A 23,598-nucleotide genomic window follows, 5' to 3' on the forward strand; every position below is an offset into this window, starting at 1 on the left:
ATGAGACAGTCCCAGGAGGTTGTATGCCTTTGTCTATCTTTGAAAGTGGGTATTTGTTTTAGGCACATGAGTCAGAAGGGCTGAAAGAACACTGAGGTTTTCTGCAGCTTTAAGTCCACATCACCTACAAAAGTGTGTATTTCAGAGTGCACCTGAAAATTTAAAATTAAAAATCCCCTGGTTTAGGTGAGAAATATTTAGAACCTCAGACAGGAAGTTAATTTGTGAGGCTAATCAAAGGAATATATCGATCCAGGGTGGAACATATTTCTGCTGTCTGTTTTTTTGGGGGTTTTTTGAGATTCCAAATAAGCTGCTGTTACATTTGTTCATAGGAGATGTAAATATCTAAATTAAGAGACTGCTTTTTGAGGCTTTTCATTGATTTGCTACATTTTATCTTAAAAAATGTTAATATGTGAAAAAAATGCAAAATGGTTCATTTTAAAACTTTATAAATTATTCCCTCTCTGTTCAGTGAAGAAATGGGAAATATGTTTGAAAATGTTTGGCAGGGAAACTGTGTTTAGACAAGACTGTACAGGGACTTTGGCAGAACTTTCCTTCAGCAGAAACTCGTGTAACCATCAGAAACAGCTTAGGGCTCTTACTAATATTTTAGTCCATCAGACCTCAACTTTACAAACAATGAAGTGAAGAAACCTACAGTGTCTTCTCATCTGGGTCCCAGGAAAACATTTTTATTACTGGGTTAAATCTTACTCAGTTTCTATTCAGAGGTTGACTTCCTTCTCCCCATTCTTGCCTGATCACTTTCTCCCTCCCCGGTAAAATATATACCATGCCTGAGACTTTTGCATGTAAAGAGTTTTCAGTTATACCTGTTTTCGTCAGCAGTACTGTATTTAAATAAATGTACACACAAACAGAAAATACTATAGTCTGAGAAATCTGTGTACTGCACACCCATTTGCAGGTTTAAACTGCATGTAAAAAGAGCTGCAATAAAAGGGATGCCAATGAATACTTAGGGTACCAGGGTATCAATAGATGCACTTCAAGTCTTGCAGCTGAAACATTTTCTTTTCATTTAAGCCTAGGTTCTCTGTTACTATGTAGCTTCATCTATAACATAGCTAACAAACTCTCTTTTTCCATTCTTAGCCAGAACGCTTCATTTGTAGTCACTTCGAAATACTGTTCTTTCTTCTTTATGTCTTGCCTGCACTTCTTGGATACATTAATATGAGCCCAAAATACTGAATTTTGAGACAGAAAGTTACGCATTTACATCCATGCAGCTTTGTGTACTTCTGAGGACAAATTAAAGATGTGGAGCATTTGTGACATTTAGTATGTTACGAGTGAATAAAACCAATTTCAGGCTTCAGTTTTTGAAATCTTCTCTACAATATTAAATTTGTCTTCTCTGATATTTCTAACTTCGTCTTATCTCACTAGCATTCAATATTTTTGTCACAGTCTTCAGTTTTTCTTAGCTTCTCCAGTTTTCTGTTGTCTGCTTTTTTCACAACTATTTTCTCCTGATCTTTCATGCCTCTCATCATGTGACTGAATAAACCTCCAGTAAATGTATGCTAATGAGCTTTCTTTAAGCCACTTTTACCACATACCTTTCTACAGCTCCAAATGTGAAACTGTGGGTTCTGCATCAGAGATGAATATGTACTCATACGTTCTTGTCACAGAAATACTGCTGTGTATTCAGAACATTTCACAGTGTTTTGGATTTTGGTCAGTTAGTATGTTGTTTTGAAGAAATAACTCAAGGCTTTCCTATCAGCACACAGTGCTAGCAAAACAGCTGATGTTAACATACTGAGCTGAAGAATAGAGAAACACTTGTATATCCAGAGTTAGGAAGATAAAATATTCAGATATGTGAGAGGGAGTTAGTTAAGATCATAACAACTGAAAAGACCTAGCTTTTTTGTGAATAGTTTAAGATAGTACATACATCAGATTTCTTCATAAGTTGCAGAAGGGTAAGTTAGTTAACAACCTCGAAGTTCTTCTAATGGAGGAGTAAAATGTGACAATTCAGTGCTGGATAATTTCACTGTTCTGAGTTCAATAGTGAGTTCATGATGATAATACACTTTCTCCTGCATTTTTGTGGCTTTATATCTTTAAAAAAAAGTAGTATATTCATCAACACAATGATGATTGTGTAGTAATTTTGCCTAAGGAAAATTAAAACATGTGGCTAAATATCTGAATGAAAAACTATTTCATAGTAATGAACTAAATCAGGAGACAAAGACAGTCTTGGTAGCAAGAATTTTTTTTTACTTTATTTGGTGGTGTTTTTTGTTTGTTTTACTTTGTTTACTTGTAGTGTATAAGAAGAGAGTGTGAGATACCATTTTAGGATATAACTTGGTGTGATCAGATATCTAGATCAAGGAGGTACAAGCTGGAGTCAGGATTTTCCATTAGTTGCTGTAAATGCTCAAAGATAAAATTGATTAAGTGATATCATAAGTGAATTTGTTTTGTAATTTACTACAAGTCATCCTTTCTGACTCTTCTTAATTCCAGTCTTCAAACAATATCAGAGGTTAGCTGTTGATGCATATTTATAATGTTCAAAATTATGTTGCTGAAGGTAAAATACAAGATACTGACTTTCAGGAACTTTTACCGTAGAAGACAGCTCTAAGCATTTTCAAAATTAAAATACTTTCAATAATAGATGAGTTTGCATGGTATGAATACACGACCTTATTAAGCATTCTTACTCAATCAAAATTGGAAGTGAATGTCTGAAATTGTAGTATTTGGCCCATAAATTAGCTATTAAGAACATTCAACATTAATCCATATATGATTTGAAAAAGTTACTGGTCTCTTTTCTCTAGGTATCTGGTGTCCAAAGCAGCTGGAGATCGCCAACTCCCTCTCTGTGTGAGATCACTAGAAAACCCTAGACTGGTGATGTCACACATACCACAGAACCCCGCAGCAGAATGGAGCAGGCCTGTTAAGGGTAAGTTTTCTCCCTCCACCACCACCCTTTTCAACAATATTGCATGGTTTTATAAGATTACTAATTTTCTTTACTTTATGTCCCTGGGATATAAAGTAAAGATTACAGACAATCTTATAAAACTGCATAATATTGTGGTGTTGTGTGTGTGTGTTTATTTAAAAGCAAAACAAAAACACCTTTAAAAAGTTCAGTCCTTACCCCATGTATCAATATCCCAGCTCCAGTCTGCTTTGGGGTTCCATGATAAGTATGCCAGAAATAGTGTATGTTGGGGCATCAATCACAGAGAGTGGAGTCAGCATTTCCTGGCTGCTCTGGATGTCAGAAACCTTGTTTAAAAGGTAAGTTTCTAGTTGAATGTGTTGAATGTCTCTCTGCATTTGTAAGAAAACACTTAGATTCAGCGCATTTCTAAAATATGTTTTTATTGTGTTTTCGTTTTTAAAATTTACTTGTAGCTTGACACAGCCCAGAGTCATATTTTATACTTCTCTGTCTAGTCCTGGTTTTGTCTTTTATTTTCCTGTGTTAATACTGTATATTGTTTCCACAAAAAAAAAAAGTGTCATGTTCGCCACTCCTTGGAACAAGATGGTAACTTAATTCTGTTTAATATCATTCTCAAGTACCTGGACAAAGGGGTCAAGGGCACCCTCAGTCAGTTCACAGACAACACCAAGTTGGGTGGGAATGTTGATCTGCTGGAGGGCAGGAAGGCTCTGCAGAGGGATCTGGACAGGCTGGATCAATCAGCCAAGGCCAAGGCTGTGAGGTTCAACAAGCCCAGGGCCAGGTCCTGCCCTTGGGTCACAACAACCCCAGGCAGTGCCACAGGCTGGAGCAGAGTGTCTGGAAAGCTGCCCACAGGAAAAGGACCTGGGGGTGCTGGTGACAGCAGCTGAACATGAGCCAGGCTGTGCCCAGGTGGCCAAGAAGGCCAATGGCATCCTGGCCTGGATCAGCAACTGTGTGGCCAGTGGGACCAGGGTAGGGATTGTCCCCCTGGACTCAGCAATGCTGAGGCCACATCTCATATCCTGTGTTCAGTTCTCGGCCCCTCACTGCAAGAAGGACATGGAGGTGCTGGAGCATGACCAGAGAAGGACACTGGAGCTCGTGAGGGGTCTGAAACATAAATCCTGTGAGAAGCAGCTGAGGGAGCTGGGGGTGTTGAGCCTCGAGAAACGGAGGCTCCGGGGAGACCTTGTTGCTGTCCACAACTGCCTGAAAGGAGGTTATAGCCAGGTGGGATTGGCCTCTTTTCCCAGACAAGTGCTGTATATTGCTGATGAAAATACATCTTTGGAGGTCCAGCCTGAAACTCTAAAGCTTCAGTTTGTAGCTGAGCACTATCTCTGATATTATATCATTTGGTATTTCTGAGAATTTGCAACACAGACATTTGTGAAAACAAGTTTATTATCTGTAGAAATTAGTAGACAGCTATGTAATAAGGAGTTTGTAGGCAGCTGTGTAGTAGGGAGTTAAGTCATAGCTTTATCAGTTATTGATTTGCCTTCTTCCCCTGCCCGAATAAAAGACAAACGCAAGACTCTTATAGAGAATAAAGTTGCATAGGAATGTAAATGCTAAATTTTGTAGTAAGGGTCTTAAGTTTATATAACTTTTTTCAATGTTTCTTTTTACTATTTAATATTTAAGGAATAATAACATCTAGCTTTTGTGTGTTGGCACAGAAAAACAACTGAACTGCAATAATTTAAAAGATAAGGATTTTTTTTTATTCCAGTCTTTTTTGGGCTATATTTTTTTCTGTCCTGAGTACTTCTGAGGAAAAAAGACTCTTCTCGTGGCTTAAATTTGTCCATGCTTACATTAACAGGTTTGTTGTTAATTCCAAAACCCCTCTAAGAAAAATAAATAATTGGGATAAAGGGAAATAATTAAGTTTTTAAAAACTATGTTGCTTTCAAATTTTCATTAAAATTAATCGGAAATATGGTTCCTATTTTGCCCATTTCTCCACCCTGTTGTGGTCTTTCTGAAGGGTTGCACAGCTCTGTGGGGTATTGGCCACTCCTTCCAGCTTTGTGTCGTCGATGAACTTGCTGAGGAGGCATCTGCCCCTTCCAAGTCACTGATGTTTAACAAGTTAAGCAAAACCAGTATTGACCCCTTGGGGACACCGCCAGAGACAAGCCTCCAGCTAGAGCCAGGTGTAGAATTAGGGAGCAGGAATTCGTTAGGTTTTTGGGTTAGTTTTTGTAAGCAGGGAGAAAAGTAACGTGTTTGTTCTTCTGTGAAGTATTGATGAAATCAGCAATGTCTTTAAGTCTGTTCTTGACTAAACACTGTATGTGTGCTGGCTGCATAACAATTGCCACTTCAGATTTATTCAGTGGCCAGCTGATACTTAACCCTTCTCATAAATACTCTTTTTTTTTCCTACTGAAGCCAAGATCTTAGCCTTATTTAAAGACAAATTAGTCTCAGAAATTATTAGTTTCTTGGGTTTTTTACTTTGTAGCAATTTTTGATATCTTTTTAAAATTGTATTTTCACACATCTCCTTAGCTATATCAGCTGCATGTTCAGCATTTCTATGTCACAATAGTAGTAGCATTGTTAATTTTTGCTATTGATTCTTTTTTTGACACAATGCACTAATACGCTGTAGTATATAAATTCATTCTTTTAAAACAGTCTGTGAAATGTTTTGTTTGTCTTCAAGAAAAACAAATCTGTGCACGTAATATTCTTTCATGTGTTAATTTGTCAATCCAGTTGATTGCTGACATTGAGAGATGGTACTAAATGCCCTGGGAGGCTACAGTATGTACAAGGTCTGTTTTTCATTGTAGTGGTTAGTTACAGGTTTTATGTGTGTGACTGGCCACAAGTGAAGAAAATTATAATACAGTTTACTGGCTTGTCTGTGTGTTCCACACTGATCATTATGTGGTAATGTGACATAATTTCCTGCTTAAAATCTTTGCTTCTGTGCTTTTGTAATTTTAATTGAAGAATGAAGGAGCAACTATTTGTTTTGTTGTGTAACATGTAAATGATTATCCATAAAAAAATAGATACCTGGTCTTCAAACAAACATTCAGCCTGAGGCATCTTGCTGTACATTGGAGAGGTCTGCTGAAATGTGTAGAGAGAAATTGTTCCAGAGTCCTTAGGAAGATCATTATTGCAGACTGATGAAAGGCAGTTGTGTCAAGCTTTGTCCAGATTTTCCTGCCTTACATTTCTTGGTGCGCTAGACCACAGGAAGCTGCGAAGGATATGTGTGCTATCAAGATCTAAATATATATATATGAAATAAGTAAGTTTCTGAGTCTTATTTCATTTTCTTGCAGAACCATAGTGTCTTTACTATTTTATGTCTTCTCTTGACAAGTCAAAAGCTAAAATCCTCATTTACATAAAAATCACAAAGTTGTTAGAATGGCAAAAGTATTATACCACGTCTGTTTTATAACAGTTACATATATACGCATTGTTCAGTCTTCTATGCAATGAACTACAGAAAAGAAGTTTTGGGAAGAAACATGTACAAGGGGCATCTGTGAGTATTAAGGGGTATGTTCTGCAGCGCCATGGCCAGCATGGCTGTCATTTCCCGGTGTCTTCTCTCCTTATTCAGACTTTGTAGATTTATGAAGGCATGAACATAAGATTACATATGTCAGGTTTGAAAATAACACTATCTTTAATTATACATTTGAATTAAAAGCTTAAAGGATTTAATGATGGAAAACTGGTCTTTGCTGCATGGTGTGTTGCTTCACAAAAGACCAATTTGCTAAATTTCTCTTCTAAAAAACTTTGTTCTAAAACTTAAATAAAATGTAGTAGAAAAACTGGGATTTCTATCCTTGAAAATTGTAGTAGGTTTTTTTTCATATAATAATGCTATAATTTATACCACTTCTCTTAAACGAGATTGTGACGAGAGTTTCTGTAAAAAAATTATCTCTAACTCAGAAAAGTGAACATACATGGTTTATTTCTGTGATCTGAGTAGAATACTACCTATGTTAGTTACTCATTTAAGTAATTTAAAACATGTGTATTTGTAGAATCCTGTTTCAGTTTTAAATTTGGTCTGTAAGAAGTGAGTGTCCTTGCAGTATTACTTTTCTAACTAGCACATTATCTGTCTGTAGAATTAAAAAAAAAAAGCAGTAGTGGCTCACATAGGTTAAGGGTAGATGTAACTCTGAAAGTTTCTAATATTTTCTTCCAGTTATTCTCCTCATATGCTGTATTAATGTACCAGGATTGTTGTAGTACTAATACCGTCTAACAAGATTTAAGTCTAACACAGTGATAAATAAATGGAATTTGTGTTTTCAGGGAAGATGGTACCACCGGAAGCAAGCAGTAAAGGAATTGCATGGTACATTGTTACGACTGCTTAATGAACTGTTACCATGGGAACCAAAGCTAATTAAAGCATTTCAAAGAAACAGGTAATTACCTGCTCTTTTTTATTTCAACTGTGGTGGATGGGATAAAAAAGGAACAAAATTCACTTATAAAAACTGATCAATAAGTTGGCTTCTTAAGTAAATTAAGTTAAAATAGTTTGAGGAGAGGAGTGAAGCGCTGGCAGTACTTCAGTTGAAAGAAGTATTTTATATTCTAGAGTTACTGTCTCTAAAAATGTTGAGCTCAACCCCCTAATATTTTTTCCTCTAAAACACTCCAGAATCCTTACGTGTGTTGATCAATAGTATATCACAATACAGCAAAGATTTGTATTGCTGCTTATTTGGTTAAGAAATAATAACCTTTCTCCAGAAAACTGTACAAGGGCTTCTTAGAATACTCTGACTACTTACTATCTAAAGGTACCTAAAGTAGCTGTTAATGAATTCTCTGCAGAGCAATTTTTGAAGCATTGTTTTGAGGTCTTTGTGACCCAGTAAATTAGAAGAGCATCTAGAAACATGTCAGAGCAATACCAGTGAAGCAGTGACAGGTTTAAATCTGGTAAAGCACAAGTATTAGTAACAGTGAAGATGCTACCCTGATTATAAATCATGGAGAGATTAGATACTGTTTTGAAGCTCAGTGCCATTCTTGTGTGTTAGCCATACAGCTGTTGCTATAATCGTACCTTAGTTTTTCCACTATGACAATTAAAAAGCAAGGAGGAATGATTAGAGGATTGAACTCTGTGGCAAAGGGTAGGAAAAGAAGCTGCTTGTTAAATGTTGAATGTGGAGGAAGCACGTTGCAGAGTGATGTGTTGCAGAGCTAATGCTGAAAATTGTAAAAGGTATTATGTTTAGAAAAACTCAACAACGTAATGCCAAAGACATTAAAGTGGTTTCTCAGTAGCTCAGTAGTAATTCATGCATGAATTAAAATTTTTATTGGGAAATTTGGAATATTGTTGAATATTTTGCTTTAAATAAATATTTTGCTTTAAAAAACCAAGTACAGGTTTTGGGTTTTTTTCCTATTCCTTTCTATTCTCGTTTCTGTTCATTTCCATTTGGTGTTCATTTCTTCCTGTCTTTTGCAATTCAGAATCTTTCTGGAAACGTGGCAGATAGTATTACTGTCAGGAAGAATTTCATTTTCCAGTATGTGGACTTTACAGTTTTATCCTTTTTGTAAATTCTGATGTGGAATAGTTTGGTGCCAAGTATTACTTCTTGTTTGTCGAATCACAGAAAATCATAGAATGGTTTGGGTTAGAAGGGACCTGAAAAATCATGTGGTTCCAATTCCCCTACCATGGGCAGGGACACCTTTGATAGACCAACTTGCTCAGAACCTCATCCAGTCTAGCCTTCCAGAGATGGAGCTTCAACAACTTCTCTGGAAAACCTGTTCCTGTGCCTCACCACCCTCACACTTCAGAATTTCTTCGTAATTTTTAATCTAAACCTACTCTTTCAATTTGAAGCCATTGCCCCTTGTGCTGTCACAGCAAACTCTAGTACAAGTCACTCCAGCTTTTTAGAAGGCTCCCTTCAAGTCCTGAAAGGCTGCAATTAGTTCTTCCCAAAGCTGCCTCTTTTCCAAGCTGACCAATTCCTCTCAGTCTTTCTTCACGGGAGAGGGGTTCCATCCCTCTGATCATCTTCATGGCCTCCTCTGGACTCAGCTCCAACAGGTTCATGTCCTTCCTGTGCTGGGACCCCAGAGCTGATGCAGCACTGCAGGTGGGGTCTCACCAGAGCAGTGAACCCCCTCCCTGGCCCTGCTGGCCACAATGCTTTGGATGCAGCCCAGGACACGTTTGGCTTTCTGGGCTGTGAGTGCACATGGCTGGGTCATGTCCAGCCTCTCACCCACCAGCACCCCCACGTCCTTCTCAGCAGGACTGCTCTCCATCTGTTTGATACCAGGGGTTGCTCTGACCCAGGTGCAGCACCTTACACTTGGCCTTGTTAAACCTCATGAGGTTCCCATGGATCAACTTCTCGAGCTTGTCTAGGTCCCTCTGGGAAGCATCCCATACTTAGATGTGTCAGCTGCACCACTCAGCTTGGTGTCATCTGCAATATTGCTGAGGTTGCACTCAATCCCTTTGTCTATGTCGTAAATGAAATATTCAACTCTGGTCTCAGTATAGATACTGTTTGTCCCTGGTGTCCATCAGGATTCTGTGTCATTGATCATTACCCTCTGGATGCCACCATCCAAGTACTTATACATCTAACAGTCTACTTATCAAATCCCAGTGTCTCCAGTTTAAGAGAGAAGGATGTTTTGGGGGACCATGTAAAAGGCTTTACAGAGGTCCAGATAAATGTCATCCATAGTTCTTGTCTTGTCTACTGATATAGTCAGTCCATCATAGAAAGCCACTTTCAGGCAGGACTTGTCCTTGGTGGAGCCATGCTGGCTGTCGCAAATCACCTCCCTGTGCCTTAGCACAGCTTCTAGGAGGTCTGTTCCATGATCTTCCCAGGCACAGAGGTGAGGCTGACAGTTCAGTAGTTTCCAGGGTCCTCCTTCCTACCCTTCTTTTATGATGGATACAATGTTTGCCTTTTTCCTATCACCTGAGACTTCACCTGTGTGCTAGTTTGAAAGCAAACCAGCACAGGAATTAACCCCACACAAATATGTTGGGAGAGATTCCAAGTCAGAACTACAATTTAATAGAAAAAAATTAAAGGCAGTAATACAGAAACACCAGCTTAAACTGGCAAAGTCAGAATACAACCTGCCACCCTGTTGGTCAGGGTGGTGGTAGCAGTCCAATTAAATGGTGGCTGCAGTCCCGTTGGAGTGATGGATGTGGCCTTGTTGAAGTGGTGATCCTGAAGGAAAGTCTGGTCCATCTCTGGAGGTCTAGTGGTGGTTCTCGAGTGCTTCTCCTCTGGGAATCCAGTGGAAGTAGTGCCCCGTAGTGTTCCAAGCTTCAGCTTATATGCAGGTAGGAATGTTTAGTTCCTCCCCTCTGGGTGGGGCATTTCACAATGGAATGATGTAATTCTATTAGTCATTTCAGGAGACTTTGATGGCCCATTAGCAGAGATGGCCCCCCACAGAGTAGCTGCTGCTTCCCAAGAGAGTGTTGTGAGGGCTGAGTCACCAAGAGGATAAAGAACACTGCTCCACCTTATCCTAACAGCTTATGGAGATGGAACTAGAATACATATGTTTAGTTACACCTTCAGTGTAACCCAAGATAACGTGATTGCCTAGATTTTTTCAAATATCATGGAGAGTGGCTTACCAAATACATTGGCCAGTTCCCTCTCTTCTGTATGTTCAGGTTCTTCAGGTTATCATGAACCTGGTCTTTACTTACAGTGGGAGGGACTTTATTCCCTCAGTCCCCAAGCTGCTGTCCATCCACTCAAGAGGTGTTGGAAGAAATGTTGCCTTTGAAGATGGAGGCAAAAAGTTGCTGTCTGCCTCAACCTTCTCTATATTCATTGTGTACCAGTTTTCCACCCTTGTTTATCAGAGGGGTTCACCTTCTTAGACCTTCTTTTCTGGTTAATGTGCCTGTAGAAGCCCTTCCTGCTATTCTTTGCATTCTTTGGCAAGTTCAATTCCAGCTTTGCCTTGGACTTCCTCACCCTGACCCTATGCAATCCAGCTTCATCTCAATGCTTTTCCTGGGCCCCCCATTGTAGCTTGAACTACCTCTGCATTTGCTTCTTTCCCTTCAGACTGACCAGTGGTTCCCTACTCAGCCATGACATTCTCTTTCCTTTCTTGTCCAATTTCTTGCTCCTGGGGATTGCCAGCTCTTATGCTCCATGGAAGACTTCCTTAGAAATCTGACAGCTCTGTTCTGCTCCCTTGTCCCTGAGAGAAGTCTCCCATTGGATCCCACTGACTATCATCTTGAAGAGCTCGAAGTTTGCTTTCTCAAAGTTCAGGGGCCTAACTTTGTTCCTCACCTGACCTATATCCCTCAGAACTGCACACTCCACCAATGCATGATCACTGCAGCCCAGGTTCCCTCCAATCTTGACATTCAAGATTAGCTCATTTATGTTGGTGCCTATCAGATCCAGTATTGCATCCCCTCTGGCAGAACTGCTGTCTGTTCCCTGGCTCTCAGTTATCCCCCATGCTTTCCACAAGTCTCCTGGAGTGACTGCAGTTTGCTATGCTGCTTTCCCAGCGGATGTTGGGATGGTTGAAGTGCCCCAGAAGGACAGGCACCTGAGAGCATGATGCTTCCTGTAGCTGGAGCAAGAAGGCTTCATCAATAGGCTCCCTTTAATCAGGGTTCTGTACTTAAAACCATCCACAAGGTTCCTTTTGTTGCCTTGGTCCCTGATTCTTACTCACAGGCTTTTGGCCTGCTCATGGCTGTTGTTCAGAGACAGCTCTTCACTCTCAGTCTCCCTCCTGATGTAGAGGGCAACCCCTCTGTCTCTCTTTCCTCACCTGTCTCTTCTGGAGAGCCTGTAGGCATCGATAGTCACATCCCACCAAATTTCAATAATGTCCAGGAGGTCATGACTTTCTAGCAGCACAGTGGTTTCCAACTTCTGTTTATTGCCTGTGCTGTGTCAATATGGTTGTAGAATACAGAGCTGTCATGCAAAGTGTATTAAGTGCTATGTATGAGCAGTGACAGATAGGAGTAAATTTTAGTCTGGAATAGGGTAGTTGAGATGTTATGTATGTGTGTGCTGGTAGCTAGAGAAGCATGCCCTTGGAGTGCAAAATAACTTCTGGAATTAACTTAATTGAACTCATAATTTTAGTATGTGTGTTTTAGGCTGTAGTTTATTCAACTAGGAGAGCCTGAGTGTTTCCATGACACAACTGTTTGGACATACACACAGCATACCAGGGACCCGGTCCATCTGAAGAACAGTGTTTACAAATCATGGGGAAGAAAGAAAGATGGGTGGGGGATTCTAGGTCACTGTCTTGGTCTGGTTCATTATGCAGCTGCTAGGCAGTTGTGTAGCACCAATGACAGTGGTGAAGAGCAACGTCATGTAAAAGGGGAAAAGCAATTGAGTAAAATTTGCTTATGGTGGTGTGAACATCAGTTCTTCCGTAAGTCTCACTGCAGTTGCTGCATCTGTAAGGTGTCTCAGCAAGGTACTAACATCTACTAATTCAACAACAGTGTTTCACTTCTAAGCTGTGACGGCTGGGCAGCACTTCTTCCTCTATATGCCACAGTGTGGAATAAGAGTCTGGAGTTTTCCTTCCTTCCTTTGTTACTGTCTTTAACTAGTAGGAGCAGACTTTATGATCCATAGTCTTTTCTTTAGTTTCTTGAAGGTCCTCTGGTCTTTTCAAAATTATGACAGAATATAAAGTTGAATTGTATTTGAATGGCAACAAGGTTTAAAAGGGAAAGTTACTTGTGCTGCTGATTACAGTTGCTCACTGCCCTCAGAGCAGAAGTTCCTCAAAAGAAAAAAGGAAACTCCATCCAAAAGCTTTATTACAGTAGTGGTTCCCTGGTGTCCTTCTATAGTTCTTCCACACCTAGACTTCAAGCTCAAAATCCTGATGACAGAATTGAAGCATTGTCCACACTGCATCTTCATACTGGCTTCAATGTTGTCTGCTGTCAATGAGAGTGTTAAAGCTGGGAGTAAAGGACTAGCTGTCTCTGACTCTTAGCAGTGCCACCTGGCTGTCCACCTATGGCACCTGGGCCCAGGATCCCCATTTCAGGTCATTCTGCAGCCTTCAATCTCTGCTGTTGCTATGCCACTTTCCAGCTCAACTTCCAGCACTTACTGTGCCTGGCCATGCGTCCTACAGATCTCGACTGACCCTCAGTCTGACCTACATGCATCATCGCTGTGGAGCTGCCCAGAAATGACTCAACTGGGTCCTGACCCTGGCTGCCATCACTGGACCTGGTTCTGTCCTTAAACTTCAAATTGACTTCCCAGCTTGATCTCAGACCTGCCTTAGCACCAGAAACTTGCTCGTTGATCTGGGCTCTTGGTTGAACCCAATTACCATCCCTAGGCCTGCCTTCCTGCCTCATTCAGGGGCAGTGGGATGGCTTGCTGACTGGTGAGGCTCATGCCCCACCAGCTGTGACATCATTCTTGGCTCCTCCCTCTCCATCTCATAGAGAGCAGCTGGACAATACTGCGTTCAACACAAACAGCTGTTACATCAATGCAAAGGAATGAGTAAATTTAAGATGTTATTCTTACTGTCATAAGGGTTAGGTCCAGAATAGTCTAGATTCTATTCCACGCAAGATATTAATTGATACAATCTATTTATTCATTTGGTGAATAATCCTTCTGGGCATTGTGTTGGTTATGACCAGCTTAATCTTGAAGTTCAATGTATTTGTACACTAAAATAGCCACTACATCCTGTCTAAACAGTGGTTTAGAAGAAGGGACAATGAAAACATGCAGCAGGTTAGCAGTATCAAGGTAAGTGGATGTGTTTCTGAATAGTGTTCAAATGAGTGAAGTACCTGTGTATTTCATGCACAGATCACATGCACATTCTTCAGTGGAGTGTGAACCTATGGAAATTATATCAGCAGCTGTTCTAATGGGCCAGAGATAAGAAAGTGTTCTTAAGGAGAAAGTTGTATTACAGTCCCATAGCGAAGCCAAAAGGATGATGTGTTTAAGAAAAACAAGATTTACTTAGTTTTCTACTTGGGGTTGCTTTCAAAGTAAGGAGTAGACTTGTTACAGTTGATACTCAAGTCTGTTCAGGTATATTTGTCACATGAAAGGTGAAGGAGGAAATGGAAGATGGATGCAGTAAAACGGTGATTTCATATTTGACTCCGTCTTTTTGCCTATTGTTAGAGGACTTAATGACATAGCATTCCATTTTGGTAAAGTAAGGGATATTGCTGTCATTTCACATTTTCTGGGTTTTAGAGATTTGCAGGCTGAATTTTTTGAAGGGCACAGGCAATTAAATCTACACCAACTCTTTTGTTCAGCAGCAGTACAAATAAAAATAATGTTTAAAACACTGTGGTTTTTTAGTAAAGTTAGTTTTGTTATTTTTAAGGTCTAGATTGAAGAAGGACTATGATGACTTTAAAAGACATCCAGACCATGATAAATTTACCAGAGAATTGTGGAGTAATGATGAAAGCGAAGTTGATTCTGGCAGAGAATCTTTTGCAGTAGTATGCGGTAAATCATCAGAGTCTGCAGAACATATAGAAGTTCCCAAAAAAGATCACTCAGACAATGGTAAGCATTTACTGGAATTCAGGAGCTAAATTGAGTTGATTTGGGAACCTAATTTTTCCATGTGAGCTTGTGTCCTCCTTTTTACCTTAACTACTACTGTGATAATAGGTATATTATCACAGTAATTTGATAATATAATCAAAGTAGGTTATGGTTCATATCTGTCAGATGTAGACTTGAAGAGGGCAGCCATGACTAAGATGAAAATTCTACTTTATTCAAGTGTTTGCCATTATTTTTTGTGTTTAACTATTTCTGTGATAACTTAGTAGATCTGTGTGGAATTTACTTGTATGGTGGGTTGACCTTGGCTGGCTGCCAGATATTTACCAAGCCACTCTGTCATCCCCCTTCCTTAACAGAATAGGGAGAGACAATGATATGGAAAAGCTTGGGGGTCAAGATGCAAACAAGGCAAATCACTCACCAGTTACTGTCACAGTCAAAACAGACTCACTTGAGGAGAATTAATTCAATTTCTTGTCAAGTAGACTAGGATGGTGAGAAACAAATTCAAAAGCTAGACGTCCTCCCTTTTACATATCCACCTTCTTAAAAGGCTCATCTTCATTCCCAATTCTTCCACGTCCTCCCTTGTCAAGTGGCACAGGAGGGATTGAGGACAGTTCGTAAGTTAGTCTCTTCTGCTCCTTTCTCATCCCTGCTCCAGTGTGGGTCCCTCCTATGGAATAGAGTCCTTCACAAATTGCTTCAGTGTGGGTCCTCTCCATAGGCTAGAGTTTTTCAGCAGAAGACTGTGCCAGTGTGGGTCCCCCATAAGCCACTGTTCCTGTCAGGAACCTGCTCCATTGTGGGCTCCTCATGAGCTGCAACTTCCTTGAAGGCATACTCACCTGCTGTACAATGGGGTCCTCAAGTGTCTGCAGTGTACATACCTGTTCCAGCATGGTCCTACATGGGAGCAGGTCAACCTGCTTGATAGGGGGGCTTGCTGGATCATATGGGGAATCCATTCCAGTGCCTCGAGCACCTCTTTCCCCTCTTTCTTCACTGACCTTGGTGTCTACAGGATTGTGTCTCTACATTTTTTCCTCACTTCACTCTGTCACATTCTTCTGCAAAGCATTATCCATGAAACATCACCAGCTTGGCTGCCATGCTCAGCCATGTCCTGCAGTGGATCTGTTTTGAAGCCAGCTCTGTCTGGCACAAGGCAGTTCCTGACCTCTCTCCTCACAGAGGGCCTCTTGCAGCCCCATGCAACCAAAACTTCAATGCGTGGCCCCTCTGTCCACCTGGCACTCCTGCCTGCATCCTCAGCCCTCTCACCACTTCATGTGTCCCCTGCTCACCGGCTAGGCAGATTGATGCTTAGTATGAAACGTGGCATTCACATCTTTGTCACACAGGCATCCCTGACTCACAAGTTAGGCCAGCCCAGACCCCCAGGCCCTCCTGCTCACCAGCTAGTCCAGCCTGAAGTTTATCAGTGAATACAAACACACTGGATTTGGGGAGGATACAGACACGCCCCAGCAGCTGGCACCAGGCCCACAGGCTGTGACCTTTTGCAGGGGTCCTTGCAGCTCCGCTTACCTCTACACATCACTTCATGGGTTTGTATAGCTATACCAATTCCCTCACCCCTCCCAGCCCCATCTCCAGGATCTCCCTTGGTTTATAATAATATTAGGTGCAAAAAGTTGATCTTCCTGCAAAAGGCATCTGCAGTTTCCTGATAAGCCATCAACTGGTGTGGTTGGTGAAGTTGTTTCTTGTCATTGTCTCTATTTTTGTTTTGTTAGATCTGTGTCTGTATATATTTTTTCCTGGCTTTTCCCTCTTTCCCCCTCAAGATAACCTTGGTGGAATATATATTCTCATGCTCTCCCATACCATTATCAATTAATGTGAATGACCAGGTATGGTTTCCTTTGCTGTCTCCCATTGCTGGTTAGGTTTCAGTCCCTGTATGTTCTTGTTTGTTACTTCCTCCTTTCCTTATTCCCCCCTTTTTGCATTGAAAAGGTCCTTGACCAGATACCCTTAAAAAATTAAGAGATTTCCCTCCACACAACCTTTACTGTTGCAAACTAGCGTATTGTCTTTAGCTAGACACCATTAAACTGTTTTATAGGGATATCTGTTGCAAATATGTAAAACACAGTTTCTGTTTTAATATTCTTGCAGATGAAATGAAACTATTAGAGATGAATTTACCTGCAGGAAAAAACAGAATTCTGAAAAAAGAATCAGCTTCTAAAGAAATACAGAAGACACTGCCTAAATGCATTAAACGACAGTTCAAGCAAAATAGTTGTCTGGATCAAAGCAGTAATGAGCTTTCATCAAGGAAGAAAGCTAAGCTAAGTACTAATGAGGCTGTGGTCCAGAGTTCAGAAAATAGCCTGCAGTCGGATAGTTGTTTGGCTGAGCTGAAACAATTTGAAGGGTCAACTCTAGAGCTGTTTTCCTTGACAGAGCCTGCAACATCAGAATCAAACTTCCTGAAAGGGACCAAACCCATCCAGGCCTTGCTTGCCAAGAATACTGGGAACAAAGTGACCTTAACAAATCAACTGTTGCCTCCTGCAGGCATGAAGGTACCTACTTCTGAAAAGTCAGTTTTACCAACTTCGGAATCATCACTGATCAAACCAGCATTGCCCTGCCAGGCCAGTTCAAAGACCCCTTTACAAATGGTATACAAAATGCCAAATGGCCACTGTGTGCCAATAGACGTTCCCAATAGCTCAGTGAAAATTCAAATGCAAGCTATGATTGACCCTAAAACTGGAGAAAAGGTCATGCAACAAGTTCTTATTTTACCTAAGAATTTTCTTCTTCAGCAGAAGGAAGAAAAAGTTGTGTCCAAGGACATTCAGTCACTACAAAAAAAATCGTTTGAGATGCACTGTACATCTTTACCAAAAATGCCAAATGTCAATGTTTCTTTAACACCTGTTCTGGTAACAGGCCCTGCAAATGTCACTCAGTCACCCACTACAATTTTTAGCAAGAATACTACCTGCTTGTCACAAGTGACTGGTCCCACGAACACTACACAACCATTGCCTGATGTCACTTCAGCAGATACCTTACTCTCATCAGCAATTAAGGTAAGCCAAACTGAAAGTGATAAAATCAAGACCATTGTTTCAACCGCTGCATTGCCTGTGTCTCTGGCTTCACCTACTCTTTCCACAGCTAGCCAGTCCTTGACACCAGCAACAATATTAGGTGCATCTACAAACACTGATTCTGCCTGTCATAGTCTTGCACCACAACAGCAAACTGACTCCTGTGAAACTAAGCAAGAACTGAAGACGATGTGTGTAAGAGAATCACAGTCTATTCTGGTCACAACACGAGGTGGAAACACCGGAATTGTTAAAGTGCAAACAAACCCAGACCAGATTTCACCTAGTAGTTTATGTTCTAGTTCAGTTTTCACTTACGCATCTCAACTTCAGGCCTTTCTTGTGCCAAAAACCACAGCAGTGTCATACTCTAGTCTTCCATCCGTTGCAACAACCACATCTGATCTCCCACATATTGGACAACCATCTCCTTCTGGATTTGCCCCCTCAACAGCTTTTTCTGTTAACATTCCAGCTTTCCGTGCTGATTGTACCCAGGCAATGGAGAAAAATACCAAATTCACACCACAGCAGCCAGCTGTTCAGGACACTTCGAATCAAGTAAGAGAGAACTCCCACCATGTGTCTTCTTTATCCTCCATTTCATTAGCTAGCAATTTGGTGTCTGCAACTCCAAACAGTCCTGTTAGTATGACTAGCATTGGACAAAGTAATACTGTGAAAACTTTGAATTCTTCTGTGCAGCATCAAGGGGATACTAAAACCAAAACAAAACCTGTTACACAATCTGAGTCTAATTCTGCAACAAATGGAAATTTAATCAGTGGTACTCCAATCCAGAAATTGACATTAATCACAAATTCACCAATTTTATCTCCTTCTGGGCCATCAGGGGTCGGTATTATACCCTCTCCCGCATCCACTGCTGTTAATGCTCAGAAGCTGGTTTTCTTTAACACACAAGTTGCCAATGGCCCATCAACCACCAATCTAGTTGCAGAGTCATTGAAACAGAACCTTCCTTCTTCTCTAACAAAAACCTTTGTTAATGCCACAGAGCAACCTCAGTTGGTTTTGATCCCATCTACAATAGGAGCACCAATAAGAATAAATTCATCGCCAACTATTGCTCAAGTAAAAGATGTGAAAATTGGACTAAATATAGGTCAAACTATTGTAAATACGAAAGGCAGTACACAGGAAGTCCTACCAGTTAATATATTGCACTCTGGCATTTCTAAGGGAGAAGACAAAAAGAGCACAGCCTTGGCCCCATCCTTGACAAGTAGTACTGTGGTTCCTGTTCCAAGTTTTGCTGTGTCAGCTAATGAATCTGTATGTGTTGCAACAAAAGCTGAAAATGCTTTTACAGTAACAGCAGCAAATGCACATGTGGAATTTGTTTCAGTATCATCAAGTTGGACTTCCTCTGGGACACAGCCTACTGTCTTGATTGGTGGCAATGATCCCTCAAGAATAAGGCCAGTTCTGAGTAATAGACTTTGTACATCAAATATTGGAAATACTGTGGGTATATCAACTGTGAAAACAGGACATCTTGCTTCATCTGTGCTGATTTCAACACAGCCAACAGTATCTCCACAAAACTTAGCATCTGCTCTGCAATTTCCAGTCATTAGCTCCCATGGATCTGCAGCCACCCCTGCCAAGGTGTTACATACAGTTCCTCAGTTGGCAGCAGTTCCAGCTCCTCTTCCAGTACCAAAAAGCCAGTTGCCCACACTGGTTCAGTTTCAGTCATCAGGAATTTCAGCTGCTATGTCAGGCCGTGCAGGTATTCACAAACCTCAGAGTGTGTTGCCCCCTCCATCACCAAATATAGGTGAAGTCATTAGTTTTTCCAATTTTTCTGCCCTACAATGCCAGCAGGTGCCTCCCAGTACAGAGAAACAAAACCATGCTTATACTTGTGCTTCTACCATTGGGGTGTCTGAAGCTTCACCATCTGTAACAAGCAAAACAGGAGATCAGTTGAATGAACCTCCCATTCAACAGAAAATAGTCATTAACACCTGTATGCCTTTGGCACCTGGGACTCAGATAATGATTAATGGTACTCGTTTTGTTGTTCCACTACAAGGCCTTGGAGCTGGCAGCCATGTTCTTCTTCTCTCCTGTAATACAAAACAGACTCCTTTAACTACCAACCATGGTCAAGAGCCTCAAGGTGTACCAGCTGTTAATCCAATAACCTCAAAAATCATCCTAGCACCAAGTAATTCATTAAGTTGGCAAATACCAAAACATCCTTTGAAAAGCTCTACAAAAATTGTGAACTCTTTTGGAGCTGCAGATGCTTTACCCGTCGTACATGCAACACCCCAGATATTTAATACTCCAGCTAGCTCATGTACTCCACTGTCTGTAGGAACTCGGTCTGTATCTTCAGTGACAAAATCTCTTGTTAATGTAGCTACATCTCCTGTTTCTGCTATTCATCCTCCAAATTCTCATTTACCAAGCAATGCATCAGTGTTTCACTTAGACGGTTCTATCAAAAAACTGTTGGTCAGTCCAGAGGGAGCCATATTGAATGCTCTAAATACTCCAGCACCAAAAGTTTCTTCCTTGTCTTCATCACTGCTTCCTGTTGTTGTTTCCACAAACAGAAATCCTACCACTGTCTTCCCTACATCTCAGTCATCTTTCCTTGATAAACCTGACAAAGCTGCATCTTGAATTTACTGCAAATGAGCCACTTTGAAATTCTGGGGCATTCTTCAAACCTTGGAAGTTGTAACTATTGAATAATTTCTTACAATGTTTTAAACAGTTGATTTACTCCATATTACTAAGGTCACAGTCCTTACCTGTTTACCTATGGGGATTTGGAGGAAGAAAAATTTTAGTTTGTCATAGAAGTTTTTAGAAGTTTTCAGAAAGTTCTCTAGTAAAAGGCTCAAAAATGACCAATGAGTTCATTAAACACGTTGGAGAAATCTCGCGTTTTGCACATGTTCCATCTTACATTATGGACTGTTTGCCAGTGTGATTACGATAGTATGTATCTCCTTTTTATTTGTCAAATTTAATTTTGACTTGTTTCTTTTAAAAAAAAAATTATGCATTATAAAAATGCAATCTATAGTACAGGATTGTACATGTTCCTGAACTCCTGAAAGCCTGTACTAAACAATATGTACAAAGAATTATGCTGTCTTATTTATGTTTTGTATACATTATGTAAAGTTTTTTAAGTATTTTAGTAACTTTGGACCAGTGTACTGTTTAGCAACAATGCAGAAGATTCTGCATGTAATAAATCAAGTTGCTGTACTGCTTTGTGTTGGCAGTAGTTAAACATATGTGTATCTGTTATACCATGGGAGAATACCTGTGTGTGTGTATACATATATATATATATATTTATATGTGTGTGTGTATATATATATGTACACACACACACACATACATATATATATATATATTTATATGTGTGTGTGTATATATATGTACACACACACACACATACATCTTTTGATGCGTGGTATTTTATTTAATCTCTTCCATTCTTCTCTGATTTTACATTTCACATGATTTGACAAGATTTGAAAGGAAGGCCTACTTATTGTTCCTCATGATGTAGGGCAAGTTAACCTATACTTCATCTATTCTTAATGAATTGGTTGTATTGCCTAAATAACTCCAGTAAAGGGGTAAGTCTACAAATGGCTTCCTAGACACCAGTCTAAGTCACACTGATTGCTGTTAAGGACTACCATGCTTTGTCTTAAAGCTCAAAGCTCTGTTGACCAGTTCATTTTTCTCTATTTTACAGCCTTGTATGAATTCCACTTATCTGGTAACTGAAACAAGGTCACGCACTAATATTCCGTCTAGCTGTAACAAACTACCCATTTGTTTCACTGGTTGTGCTTTCTAGATATGTGTTTTTTCTTTAGCTTACAAGTGGTCTGTCTGGAAGGAGAATGCTAAAACATCATACAGTATTAAAAGAAGCTTTATTAGTGCTTTGAATGGGGATAATTCATATATTGCATAAACCTTCCTTTTTTATACGGTGTATTCAGTATTTGTTGGCTTAGTTTCAGCATTTTATATGATGAAACCTTTGGGTTATTTTTTGCAGATATGCTGAATTCACAGCTTCTTGTTGCAGTTCTCATGGAGATATGTCTTTTGATATCTTGTGATTTTGCATATAGAGAAAGGGTGCCCATCTTATGGAAGATGATGATTGTAGAATTGCTGTCTTCGTGTGTGTTGGATTCTTTGTGGAGTTTGTTGGTTTGGGTTTTTTTGGAAACTAGAAGTAAAGATTTCAGAAGAGCTTATGAATTATAGTTGCCTTTTAAATAGCTATGACTTCAAAGGGGATAAAAGCTTACATGTCTGTATTTAGCAGTATTAGATAAGTTTCATAAAGATGAAACTTCAACTTTTGCTCCTCATCCTTTTGAATTTTCTACTTCCCTTCCCCTTTTGCTGTACACAGTTTGGCAGTTCAGATGTTGGGTTGAACAGCAGGACCACATCTTACTCCCTCTGTGTCGGCTGCCCTTTAAATTGTTCTGAAATATGACCTAGTAACTATTTAGCTAAAGTTCTGGGAAAGCTGGGGGGAAAAGAAAGGCTTGTGCCTCCTGTAGGGACCCTTCCTTTTGCACTAACTAAAAAAAATTGCATTGGGAGATTACATCTTTCTTGATCTGAAGTCACCATCTTATCTCAGGGCTGAGAAAGGTGGAAGCTGTCAGTTTTGGTATGGAAGAAGGTTTGTTTAAATTTAGGAAAAGCTACCTGCTACACTTTTCCCACTTCTCATTAAAGCTGTTTTGTAACTGATTTTATAGACACCTGGTAGTAAGGGTGTCTGCCTGCTGGAGTTTACAGTACTAAGGATTTTTAAGTCTGACTGCATTTTACTGTTGAATGCCGCAGGTGACTTTTCCAACAGAGGGAGATAGCAGAGAATTGCAGTTTCTTCATGGACCTTTTACATGTTCTAAAACCATATATATGGTTTAACTGTATACCAGCAACTAATTTTATTCCCATTTCATTTGTTGAACCTTGGGACTCTCTTGGATTTTTCTCTTTTCTTGCAGTGGTTGTTTTTCCTTTTTTTTTTTTTTTTCTAATTTATATTTACTGTAGAGTGAGTTGCTACATTGTTTGGAAAGCTCAAGACTAGGTTCTAGTATTGGAGTTGTTCTTGATGGAGAAAAAATTCTTGCATGACATTTTTCTGTGTGCTAATGTAGTAGAAGTATTTATGCTATACTTGATTCTAATAAAAAGTTAGAAAAGCTGAACTTAGGAACTCAGGAGTCAAGTAACTTGCTTGAATGATTTCCAATAAATTTTATGAATTAATATGATAATGTTTTTCTGAATTAATATGATAATGTTTTATGATTTTCATAAATACTTTTTAATTTGGCAGACATAAACTTCACAACATGAAAAGTTTGATTCAGTTTGATTAGAGTTCTCATGGAGTTTTATTCTCTACTAGGCATATGTTCACATTCCAGATCCTGTTGGAGAAAGACTTGAGACTACCATGTAATGGGCTTGCAACATTCATTGTGTAAAACCAAATTTTTGTTAATAAAATTCTAATTCCAGTACTGTTATCTGATAATATAAATGTCAGTCAGAGGTAAGGCTTTTTTTCAAATGGAAGTAAATACCAATTGACAATTTGCTATGTACCTGTTGCTCTCTACTAAGTGTATACTGCTACCAGGAGCATGAAATGAACTGTAAAAAAGTAGATTATATTCAGACACAATGAAAAAGCAGAATGGCCTGCATCTCAACTTGAAGTTAAAAAGACATTTAATGAAACATACAAACATACAAATCAGCTTTTTAAGAAAACATGTTCAACTTTTCAGAGCTTGTAAAATGCCTTGTTTTTAGACACCCTCAGATATTGTACACAGGTATTCAT

The 23,598-nt window shown here is 39.7% G+C and overlaps 1 protein-coding gene across 6 annotated transcripts in view; it reads left to right on the forward strand.

The window, feature by feature from the left end:
* The window catches only part of BRD10 (bromodomain containing 10), a 50,041-nt gene extending 29,087 nt beyond the window's left edge, over positions 1–20,954 (forward strand). For all 6 annotated transcript variants that reach the window (XM_085042580.1, XM_085042583.1, XM_085042582.1 and 3 more), the window contains 3 exons: positions 7,301–7,416; positions 14,408–14,595; positions 16,747–20,954. In XM_085042580.1, the coding sequence (XP_084898706.1) occupies positions 7,301–7,416; positions 14,408–14,595; positions 16,747–20,357 (3,915 nt within the window). In that variant the 3' untranslated portion in view covers positions 20,358–20,954. The remainder of the gene's footprint in view (positions 1–7,300; positions 7,417–14,407; positions 14,596–16,746) is intronic.
* The last annotated feature ends 2,644 nt before the right edge of the window (positions 20,955–23,598 follow it).

The sequence above is a fragment of the Lichenostomus cassidix genome, chromosome Z (genome assembly GCF_008360975.1).
Source record: "Lichenostomus cassidix isolate B80296 chromosome Z, HeHo_3.0, whole genome shotgun sequence".
NCBI classification, from domain to species: Eukaryota; Metazoa; Chordata; class Aves; order Passeriformes; family Meliphagidae; genus Lichenostomus; species Lichenostomus cassidix.